At 29.2% G+C, this 12,589-nt stretch overlaps 1 protein-coding gene across 1 annotated transcript; it reads left to right on the forward strand.

Annotated features, from left to right (window-relative positions):
* The first annotated feature begins 10,264 nt into the window (after positions 1-10,264).
* LOC101249467 (protein MKS1-like) lies at positions 10,265-11,201 on the forward strand. Its single transcript, XM_004242242.5, has one exon. The coding sequence runs from the start codon at positions 10,394-10,396 to the stop codon at positions 11,114-11,116; it is 723 nt and encodes a 240-aa protein (XP_004242290.1). The 5' UTR covers positions 10,265-10,393; the 3' UTR covers positions 11,117-11,201.
* Positions 11,202-12,589: the final 1,388 nt, after the last annotated feature.

Below are 12,589 nucleotides of genomic sequence, written 5' to 3' on the forward strand. Positions count from 1 at the left end.
GTTTTGAGGAAGTAAGTATGAGAATGAAAAAAATTGTATACATGAATTCCATATTGTTATTTAGACACTCGAGTCGAGTCGTTCATGTCCATAAATTTCACATGAACTTCGTAAGTTGAGTATATTTGAAAGCGACAGTATCGTCAAGTTTTAAGTCTTGAGTATTGAGTTCCTAAACATTTAGGGATTATATTCTTAATCATGGGGTTGCAACATGTTACCCATGAAGTCCTTGAGTTTAGCAGTGCACGAACCCTATGAGTCGAACAATCTTTAGATGAAAGGCATCATCGAGTCGTTGAGTTGAGTTGAGGAAGAGTAGAACTGAGTTCATTTTCTTATAATGATATATTAGAACCAAGTATTCTCAAGAGTAAATATTCTTACATTTAAGATGAGAGGAAACAAAGATTTCCAAAAGAGTTTTGAGCAGTTTGAGTACCATCTCTTTTAAGAGAAAGATTTTTGAGTAATAATGTCAAAATAGAGAAAGAGTTGTGATTTTAGAGAAATAAAATATTCCATTTAAGTATAGAGCATATATTTTTTGGGTGAAATTATACTATTTGCTTTATATTAAGAAACTAATAATATATGTATTGTTGTAATCTCTAGGTAACTATTACCACATAACTAAATCCTGCATAAATAAATGGGAAAATACCCAAGTACCCCCTCAACAATACATATATTATTAGTCTACGTGGCACTAGTTCGAAAAAAAAGTCAACCATCGTTGGGCCCACAAGATAGTGCCACGTAAGCTAAAAGGGGTAAAAAATTATTAATAAAATAAGTTCAGGGGGGTAATAGGACCTTAGTATAGTTTAAGTGTGTCTCTGAGATGTCGGGCATAGGTTGAGGGGGTGCTTGGGCATTATCCCTAAATAAATCATGCATAACTAATATATGCATAACTCTAACCAATAACCAAATGGCCCCTAACTATATCATCAATTTTAAAATTTTATCACAAATTATTTATTCTTATAAAACTGACCCCAATTTTCTCAAAAAAATACATTCAAATAGTCAAATATTATTTGCAAAATCAATAGATTAACTTAAGTTCAACTTAAAAAGAAGTGTTATTTATATAAGATCTATGACATCATACAACTATCTATTTTGAGATATTATTTTATTTAGTGCTCTTTGATTATGTCTCATGTAAATTAGTCTTGTAGAAAGTGAGGAACATAAACCATATTTAGAAAAACATAATATATAAATATATCGTTTAACTTGACTTCGTTTGACATCTATGACATTCAACTTAGAGCGTGCACAAGTAAGTACTTAAAATTTTATAAAGTTGAAGAAGTAGATACACATGTCCTGTGGGGAATAACAGACTTAGGAGCGACATGAAATGTCGCTGATGACGTGAATTATATTGTCATGTAGGACGTTAAGTAAAACACAGGTGTCAACTTGTTCAATTTTATACAAGATTATGTCTCTATTTGTAAACATCTAAAATTAAAGGACATAGATGTTAGATGAAATCAAATTAAATGACATATTTATGTATTATGTCTTTAGAAAAGTTATATTTATATTCTAAATATTTTTTGCACAAACTTTAATGACTTCAACTATATATTTTTAAATAAAATAAACAATATTTTTTATGACCAAACCACACATAAAAAGGAAATGATTAAAAGCCCTTAAATTTGAATTTTGGTATGAAAAAATCTCATTGAAAATTATACATTCAAAAATTAAGAAAGATTTTAAAAAAAAATGTATCAGCTTGAATGTACAGGCTTTTGAAATATAATAAATCAATAAATGGGATTCATGTGATTTTGCAATGATTTCTTTTTCTCCTCCAAATGTATTTATACATGTGTGCCCATTAGAATCCACAATTATTGACTTAGTGGTTGATTCATTGGGAATTACATAAATTTTTGTTGATTTTTGTAAAAATTTGAATATTTTATTGCACAAGGTACTATTAAACGAAGCTTGAAATTATTTTTGATTGACAAAAATATCATTGGTCCTCCTCCTCTTCATGCTTCTATATAGTAATAATAATATATCTATATATATTATGTATATCTTTGAAATTCTATATGTTATATACATTAATATACATTATATACATCGTCATATATACAAGCCATGATATTTTCCATATTTTAATCTCTACTCCAAAATAGTACAGATGACCTATAATATTACTCAAATATTATGTATAGCATCGTTCATGTGTTTTCAATCATACCCGCTCAATGAAATAGAAAAAACTAATTTTAGATATAAAAGTAGAATCAATTTTGATTAAAAGATATGCTGAAAAATAGGATATTTGTCAATTTCTTTTTTCTTCTTCAAATGACTATTTTGAATATTTTATGAGTTGAGAATATTGATGTTTTTTTTTATATTTCGAAAAGTTTTAAATGTTAATTAGGTTATTGAATGTTAATCTATTTCGATTACATTTTCTGACCTTAATATTATACTCAAATCATGTCAATATATGTGTCGATTTCACATCTTTTTATGTTTGTCATATTTTATTGTGACTTTATTTAGAACAAACACGACTTTAAATAACCAATACAACATTGAGGTTAAGCCTTAATGTATGGGGTATAATCGGATCTAACGAAAGGAGCGAGAACTACATTCGAAAAAGATAGCTTTATGATCGAAAGTAGGTATAACGATACTTTATAAGCCAACAATCAATCTCGAGTCATATGTTCACCTGCCCCAAACAGATCTAAGCATAGCGTTAGAACCTATGCATGTGCTATAAGATAGCTTTCAATGTCAAAGTATATATATCGTTATTTTATATTGAGGTGACAATTTAATTTTTGTGGCAGGTTAAATCAAGGCTCTGTTGAGAATAAAAAATATTAAAATATTTTAAAAATTAAACTTTACGTTATTATCTTATACTTCTCCATTTAAGATTTTCAACGAAAAAAGCTAGTCTTAAAACGACCTCCCCGCTTAAGCAATGAATAATGATAGTCCAATTAAAAAATTACTTTTAATAAATCTTGCTTGGGTCAAGTCGTGCGGCTCTCGACTCAGCCCTATCTTTTGACGTTCTCTCTAATATCAATCAACACTAATCTTTTTCTCTAAATTATTATAATAATAATAAAGAAAAGTAACTTATTACTTGAATACAAGCTAAAAGGGTTTCACACAATTAAGTCAAAAGAGGTTTGACAAAATTAAATTATTGATACATTGTCCCAAATGATTAATGCTAAGATTTACTATAGCTATAAATTTGCTTTCTACTTCACGTTGAGTTCACAATGATTACTTCAAACCCTTATAGTATGAGTATTTATTTTGGAATAGCTATTACAATTTAGGAAAGGTTTTTTTTAGCCAAAAAATTCAGTCAGACATTTTCTCTTCTATGTTATTTTATTTTTTAACATATTTTTACCCTTTTAACTTAAAATGAAAAAAAAATCAGTTAATTTTAAAATAAATAAAAAATACTATAGTTTTTTTTATATTCAGGCCAAATGCTTACCAAATTTTTTGGTCATTTAGCACTGCCCTGATATTTATTATAAGGAAAATTACACTGTTAAGCAAACTTATACTACTTAATTACTTATCGTAGCTATAGTTTGCTATAGTTACCACTCACAACAACATTTTACATTAATTATGTTGGCGGATTTCGAGTTTGTATAATTAGTCACATTTGTATATGTATAATTCACCAGAATATACAAATACATATGTATAATATACAATAATCTAATCAATATACATATATAATTCACCTCTCTCCCACTCTCTACCCTCTCTCGCTCGCCTCTGTCCTCTCTCTCCCAATTTAGCTCGCCTCTTTCCTCCCTCTCTCAATCTTGCTTCTCATATATACAAATACATATGTATAATAAACAATTAACCAATATACATATACAATCCACCTCTCTCTCACTTTTTGCTCTCTCCTCTCTCCCAGTCTCGCTCACCTCTCTCCTCCTTATAACATATAACTACGAATTGTAATTATCAAACTATAGCTATGGAGAGTAGTCAGATTATTTTTTAGTGGCCATATGTGGAAATTTCCCCATTATTATATCCCATTCCCCATTATTATATCCCACTCACTTTTATGAATCTAAACTTATGTAGCTTTGTCACGATCCAAAACGAGTCGTGAGTGGCACCCACACTTACCCTCCTAGGTGAGCGAACCAACACTAAACCCAACATATATCAATAGTTCAACTATAAATAATATAAATGATGCGGAAGCTCCAAAAGATACTAAGCAACCAATTTAAATAAGTTTCTAAAGTTTAATATTTATCATCCCAAAATCTGATAGTCATCACGTCAAGGACATCTATTTTCAAATTACCAAGTCTAAGAGTGTTTAAGAAACCAAAATAAGCAAAAAGATGGTCCATGTTCGAAATCCAAAGACATCAACACGTGAATGAGAGAATCCAGCACGAGCTAGAATTAACAGCTCACCTTGAACTATGATGTGCTGAAGACTGGCTAGAGCTGAGGGCGAGTCGAAGTCGATGGTACACTTGCTGCACTCTACAAAAGAACAGAGAAGAAAATACAAGTAAGGGTTCAGTACAATGAACACGTACTGAGTAGGTATCATCGGTCAACTCAAAATAGAAATCAATATATATTGAATAATAATATAAAATCAACTACAATACTTAACAGGTGGCAAACAACAAACACATGAACCATTGACAACAACACCATAATAGGTACACTATCAATCACAACATCAAGCACACCTATGAGGACTCATGCCTCCACACCATACTCATTTGCCCTCTTTTTGTCATCCCTGCAGCTTTCCAGATTTTGTATTGAACGCATGGCGTAGCTAGGACCCTTCAAATATAATAGTTACAGTCTCTTCCGTTGTGGAAGTTTATTTACAGAGAAAATAAGTTCTTTGAGATTGAGTGTATTAAGTTAATTCAAGATTCCTTTCCTTTAATGTTATTGTGTCGGAACGTGACACTCCGATCCCATATATCGTGTCGAAACGTGACACTCCGATCTCATAATACCGTGTCGGAACGTGTTTATTTCATCAAACCTTCTTTATTCAAGGTGTCATTTTAATAGAGAGGTTTCAAGATTAGAAGTTCAACGGTCTCATAATTTTAGGCCAACCACAAACCACACAATCAAAACATACAACCACACAATCAAGTACATAGGAGACTTTACAATATCACTCAATACATATCAATCGCTATTTAAAGTTTATCTATCACATAGAAATAAACCATAACCTACCTCCACCGAAAAACCGAAATCAAGCAAGCTACCTCTCCAATGCCTTTGCTTTCCTCAATGCCTATGAACCTTTTCAATCTATCAAATATATATACATATTTGTAAGTTAACGAGTCTACAGACATCATATTACTCTATGTCTAGCTTAGACCCAAAATTCACCTAACTTTATATATATATCCTAAAATTCAAACCTAAGAATAAGTCTTAATTCCTCCACTTAACATAATTTTAATAATAATCATATAACATAATACACCAAATATTTAATTACCTATCTCAATATATCAACCTTTAATTTCTTATATCATAACAAAATTTTATAATATTAACATTAGGCCACTGGTTACGAAACCGGTGGCAGAATAGTAACCATTTATAATATTAACATTAGGCCACTGGTTACGAAATCGGTGGCAGAATAGAATAGTAACCGTCGAAGACAATTCCTAATTTCCCACTAACATTCACAATTAAAGCCACTGGTCACGAGACCAGTGGCACACATGCATAAATTTTTCTCCTAATTGTTAGTAGAAACCATTTGCATATCATCCCTTAATTAATAATATAACCTTAGCAATTGAAGCAACTGGTCACGACACCACTGGCGCACATGCATTATCCTTAAAAAAAATCAGTAGTTACTCATATACAGAAAAGGTACCCAAAAAAAAATATATGCACCATGTTCTGTTGATGCTCCCGTGATTTTTCTTCGTTCCACTTGCTTTTCTCCGTTTCCGCTCTTTTCTTTTCTTTACGAATTATTTGTTACCCTAATTATTATACTTATCTAATTATAATAGTGATAAAAGTGACCTACTATTAATTATAATATTATTTTCTTAACCACTAACTAAATAAATTAGTAAAACTATCCCATTAATTTCATAGTTATAATTATGAATAGTCCAAAACACCCATTTAAAGTCTATCGGAAGAATAGTTATGAAAAAAAAATCTCTAATACTCAAAACGACCAAAAGAGTCGTTACAATTTAATTTGTGTTCTAACCAGACAATTTCTGAAATCATAAAAAAGAAAAAGAATATTCATATTATGAGTTGATTAACTCGTTTTTTATCTGTATTAAATATAATTAGCTAAAATATTTATTTATTTTTATTTAACTTATTTTCAATCCAACTTGCGCATTTGCTACTATTCAAGATCAAACGAACCTCCTAGAAATATTTTTTTTCAATTCAGCATGAAATTAAGAATACAAGTATGTGGTGAGTAGATGCAAAGTCAAAAGAGGACAAAACCTAGTATTTGCCAAAGACGTGCTTTCTGTTGGATGAATCAAAATTTATTTGAATTTTGCAAAGAAAAGAAAAGAATCGCTTACGAAGAAACTGGCAAAGAATATATTAGAATCTTCTTAGAATAAAGTTTCATAATTAACAAACAGGTCTCCATACGGCATCTAAAACTAAAGGTCCACAAGAAATTAATGTTACGTACGTTAGTATATATTGACCCCAATATACTTTTCTTCATGTTCTCGATTTAGGATCTTTTATATATATATATACATATATATATATATATATATATATATATATATATATATATATATATATATATATATATATATATATATATATTGTATTTAATTTGTATTTCTGAATTACATTATGGAGCTCAGATGTGAATTTTATTTTATTTTTTCACTTGAGTTCTATGTGGCCTGGTATATGTAGGACATCATATACAATGTCTTTGTTGGTAGATCACTCTATTTTCGACTTCTAATAAACGTGATTGATCTAATTGTCATGTAAGATAATACGCGTGTGTCTATTTGTTTTATACAAGTTTAAGTGTTTACTGCACACTCAAAATTTAAAAACATAAATGCAAGCTTATATTATGAGTGCGGAGTTAAAAGGGTAAAAAAAATTGTCAAAAATTCCAAAAGGGCATATCAATTTCTTTTAAAACTAAAACGGTAAAGACGCTAGCGACTTGTAACTTCTGAAAAAACGAAATCGCTGCCATAGCAGCGATTTCTTAAAATTGCCTTTTCTTTTTTTAAAAAAAAAAAATTAAACAAATCGCTCCACACGGAGCGATTTTCAAAATAAAAAAAATATATTATTTTTTTCTATAAGTCGCTGCTTCTGCAGCGACTTCCATCAAATTTTTTTTATTTTTTTGCTTTATTTAAAAAAAAAATTGATTCAATTTTTTTTAAAAAAAAATCATTGGCAGCGATTTTTAATTAGTTTTTTTATAAAAAAAATCAAATCGCTGTAAAGGCATCGATTTACACTAAATTTATATTTTTTAAAAAAAATCAATTAAATCGCTACAAAAAAAAATTAGCCGATTAAATTAAGTTTTCAAAAAAAAAAAATTAAGTGTAAAGCAAAAAATGTGTTAATTAAGAATTCATTTTATGTTATGAATTCTTAATTAACACATTTTTCGCTTTACACTTAAATTTTAATTTTTTTTGAAAACTTAATTTAATCGGTTAATTTTTTTGCAGTATTTAATTGATTTTTTTTTAAAAAAAATATAAATTTAGTGTAAATCGCTGCCTTTACAGAGATTTGATTTTTTTTAAAAAAAACTAATTAAAAATCGTTGCCAATGATTTTTTTTTTAAAAATGAATCAATTTTTCTTTTAAATAAAGCAAAAAAAAAAATTTGATGGAAGTCGCTGCTTCTGCAGCGACCTGTAGAATTTTTTCTTTATTATTTTGAAAATTGCTCCGTGTGGAGCGATTTGTTTAATTTTTTTTTAAAAAAAAAGAAAAGGCAAATTTAAGAAATCGCTGCTATTGCAGCGATTTCGCTTTTTCAAAAGGTACAAGTCGCTACATCGTGAGCGATTTTACCGTTTTGAATTTTTAAAAAAATTAATATGCCCTTTATATTATGCCTTGTTTATTTATGAGTAGTGCCAGATTAAAACTTCGTCAATATCCATGACTAAGAAAATATTTGGCTACGTTTGGAGTTGGAGGTCATGAGATCATATGCTTTTGAAATTCTTTAATTAAACAAGAAATTTTGCACCTTTATTTGGGTGTGTATAATAAAATGTGACAGTTTTAGACTGAGTAAACGTTTGAATAATCAATCAACCATTTATGTAGTAGTTAATACTTTGACTTGAGAGCAACATAAATACATATTGTTCTAGAAGCACACAACTTTAGATTGTGTCGACTTTTATTTTCTAGCAATATGTTTCAAAGCTAAGCCTACACCATTGAGCCAAAAGTATTATGCTATCTTTCAACTACTGTAATTTTATATATATCAAAAGAAAAACAAACAATACGTGAAATTAATCTCAATTTAGAAATTTAAAGTTCCCTTTAAATAATCTTAAGTTATTTTTGCCAAAAGGATCAACATACCTTTTAAAATAAATAAAAATAGTGTAAGAGAATTCTTAGATATGCCATATGAAATCATTATTTGAAATCAGATTAATAGATGATGAATTTTTGTTTTTCTTAAGTTGCTTTTTTTCTCTTTTCATTAACATGAAAACATCAATTAAAATTTTCTCAATCTTTCCGAAGAGAATTCTTAGATATGCAATATGAAATCATTATTTGAAATCAGATTAATAGATGATGAATTTTTGTTTTTCTTAAGTTGCTTTTTTTCTCTTTTCATTAACATGAAAACATCAATTAAAATTTTCTCAATCTTTCCAAACGCACAATTCAGTTCATAAATAAGATATTGATATATCCTATGACACCGTATAAATGAATCACATATCTCTATATTCTACTATCATAAATTTCGAAATGTACATAATTTTTTAAAACACCCCCTAATCAATATTAATAGTAGTAAGTACTCCTAGTAACTAAATATTGTTTAATATAATTCTTTTATATAGTACAAATAATTTTTTCATATCGATTTTTTTTACAGATCCTTCGTGCACTAGTATGAATTACTACGATCAGTCTGTGTGGATCACGTGATTAGGTAGAAAATTAAAGCCTTTAAAGGGAATACCACTTGTTTGAAAGTGAAAATGGATGCATCAACATTTATCTCGTTCCAAAATTTTAATAATTCAATTGATTAATTATCTTAATTGCACTTTTTTAGTGGGAGTTTTACTCCCCTCTTTGTTATCCCTCCGTAATTTACCCTTCAATTTTTTTTTTTTAAAAAAAGACATTAATCGCATTCAGAAATGCAGTCATTGGCTCCTGAATTAATTATAATATATAGTCTTCAAGTAATTATTTATTTCTTATTTATTCAAGGTTTAGATATGCCTACTGGCATCACCAAAAGTTGACTATTTCCCAGTAGCAGCTTTTTGAGTTTTCATTTGGACAAGTTCAAACCTTTCTAACAATACGAAATTGGCACATGATGATATCCTATGTATTGTTAAAATCCTACATACAAACGAATACAAATTATTAAATAATATGCATTGTTAATAATAATATTTTCTTATATGAGGATATGAATTTTAATTATTATAGAAGATAAAATGTTTTATTTTAAAATTTACAGAACTCATATTTTAAATTGGCTTAGTATTATTTAGATGATCGGATAATATAAGACTTCTTATATTGACTTAAACTCCGAAATACTCGTTTGATTTGAGGTAAGACGTATAATTAAGAATAAAATACAGGATTATTTTATCTTATGTTTAATTAGAGATATTAGGTAGCCATTGAATTATTCATCCACCATCTATGTCATAGTGATGGATAAATTATCCCATACAATAATTTATTTCAGAATAATTAATTATGTGATAACTTGTTCCCAACTAAACAATTCGAACGAAAACAAGTAAAATATATGTAAGTTTAAAATGTGTATTACTTTTGTCTTGTATTTTCATCCACTTATGTTAGTTTAAAATATGTATTTCTTTTGTCTTGTATTTTCATCAACTTTCACACTCCCTTGACTTGCTCTCTTTAAATAGTAGCTAAGTATTAAAATATATTGCCACCTCCCTTATAAATTGCCTTGACAAAATAAGGCATTTTTCCTCCCTTTCATAGTCTCCTCCATTACTTCTAGTTTTCAAAATCTTCTTCTTTCATCATTTCAAATATTCAACTTTTTATTCATTTTTCACGATGGACTCATCGGAAAACTCCGCCGGGAAGTCGCCGAAAAGAGAACTCCAAGGTCCCCGGCCAACGCCACTCAAATTACGTAAAGATTCACACAAGATTAAAAAACCACCGGTGGGGCCACATCAGCACCACCAATTGCCACCTCATCATCAACCACCACCACCACCACGACCACCCATTATAATATACACCGTGTCCCCAAAGGTAATCCATGCAAACCCTAGTGAGTTCATGTCTTTAGTCCAACGACTCACCGGACCAAATTCCACGTCATCATCATCAATTTCCTCATTTCCTTTTCAAGAAAATATTAGCGCGATATCTCCGGCTGCTAGGTTTGCTTCAATAGAGAATACAAGAACTACAAGAGGGAATATTAAGAGATCACAAATTACTAGTTGTGACATGGAAATGGTTAATCATGAAGAGATTGAGATAAGTAGAGAAATTGAAAGAAGCTGTAGTGGAGTTTTTCCTCAAGGTATTTTGTCACCAAATCCATCTTCTCTTCAACCTATATCATCAAATTTCTTCTCACCTCCATCAGCTGGATTTTTCCATGATTTAAGTCCTGAATTACATCATAATAGGAATTATTTTGAACATAGTAGTAATTATTTGCCTAGTCCTTCAAATTTTATTTCACCTACCATAATTCTATCTCCAAGTACTCCTTCTTTTGACCTTTTCAATAACATCTTTGACCAATATAGAGAGAAATAGAAACATTCTCTTTAGAGAAGGATTTAAGATTTGTACTTTACGCGATGAGTTTGAAATTCTATCACATCACATTTGATTTGTTGAATTCGAAATTTACTTTTATCCTTATTTAGTAATTCTTTAAAAATATATATATATAAAATATAAATTAGTATTACTAAACCTGTTCTGATTGTGTTATACCCACTACTACTAGGAAGTTCTTTACCATTGTCGATATGACAAATTAAATAATGTATCGTTTTTGGAAAGGAGAGTTTGTTGGGACTATAAATGATGTAGAAAAAGTAAGATGCATCTACTTCCCAGTCATGCGGACCCTTTTAATTAAAGTTTCGTTTATTTTTGTACACCACTTGTATAGACAACCTATTTTCAGAAAATGACTTTGGCAAGACTTTAATTTACTCTCTCTGTCCGGTATTATTTATATAATTTTAGAATATCTATTTTTTTGGTTTAAAATATCAAAGTAATGTAATTTAATTTAACTTTGAAAATTAGTCAAATTGACTTTTGAAAAGCGCAACATCACAAACAATACCGAAAGGAAAGAGCAGTACGCAATACATTTCCTAGTGGCTATATATGTTCATAAAATAATTTTTTATGTGATGGAGTGGTTATATGTTAATGATATCTGATAATTACTTACAAATTGAATTTAAAAATGAGCTTTACAGAACTCTTAAGTATAAAAATGACATAAACCTAAAATAAAATTTGTAATAGACTACAAAATCGAATCTCCACAAATCCACAGTGTTTTGAATGTGATGAAACTGGAATGATCTTGAAACAACAAGAAACATGCACACAACAATACAAGTATGTAACCTACCTAAACCTAAATCATCACAATCCAAGTAATTATTAGGAAGGTCAAGCATTTCTATCAAGCTTAATCAATTTTGACTTATTCAAATTCAGTGCGTTTTGCTTATTTGACATATAATCATATGGCCTTGTTAATCAGTATGCACTAATATTCAGTTTTATAAGTAAATTTGTAGTTTATCTTAGTATTTGCTTTCCCTTATATATATTTTTTCTCTTTCTTTAATGAGCATACTTAGTGAAAAGTAGAATCTAAAAATCATCTAAACCCTAAACTAATATTCTTGATAGAAAATAATTTTTAGTGACAATAACTAATTAAACACATTAATAAAGAGTGTTTAAGTCTTTATCGGCATTAGTTAAATATCTAAATTCAATGTTGCTAAAGGCTTTAGAGACATATACAAAGAATGTTAATTATCGTTAAAAGATACACATTTAACGACAAGTAAACTATTTCCGTTAATTTATACAATTACGTACCTGACTAAGTCATGATGAGTTGAACAATTGGTCAGCAACAAGCCAACGATAACTTTTCAGTGATTTGAAGAGAGTTGGTTGAATGTGGGCACCTTGATCTAGCCCATTGTACTCTTCTATTTGACAAAGTTTTTAGCCCATGTACCAAGG

Source organism: Solanum lycopersicum, chromosome 6, assembly GCF_036512215.1.
Source record: "Solanum lycopersicum chromosome 6, SLM_r2.1".
NCBI lineage: Eukaryota > Viridiplantae > Streptophyta > Magnoliopsida > Solanales > Solanaceae > Solanum > Solanum lycopersicum.

Coding starts and splice junctions, on each gene's coding strand:
- LOC101249467 (XM_004242242.5), top strand. CDS start 10,394: ATGGACTCATCGGAAAACTCCGCCGGGAAGTCGCCGAAAAGAGAACTC.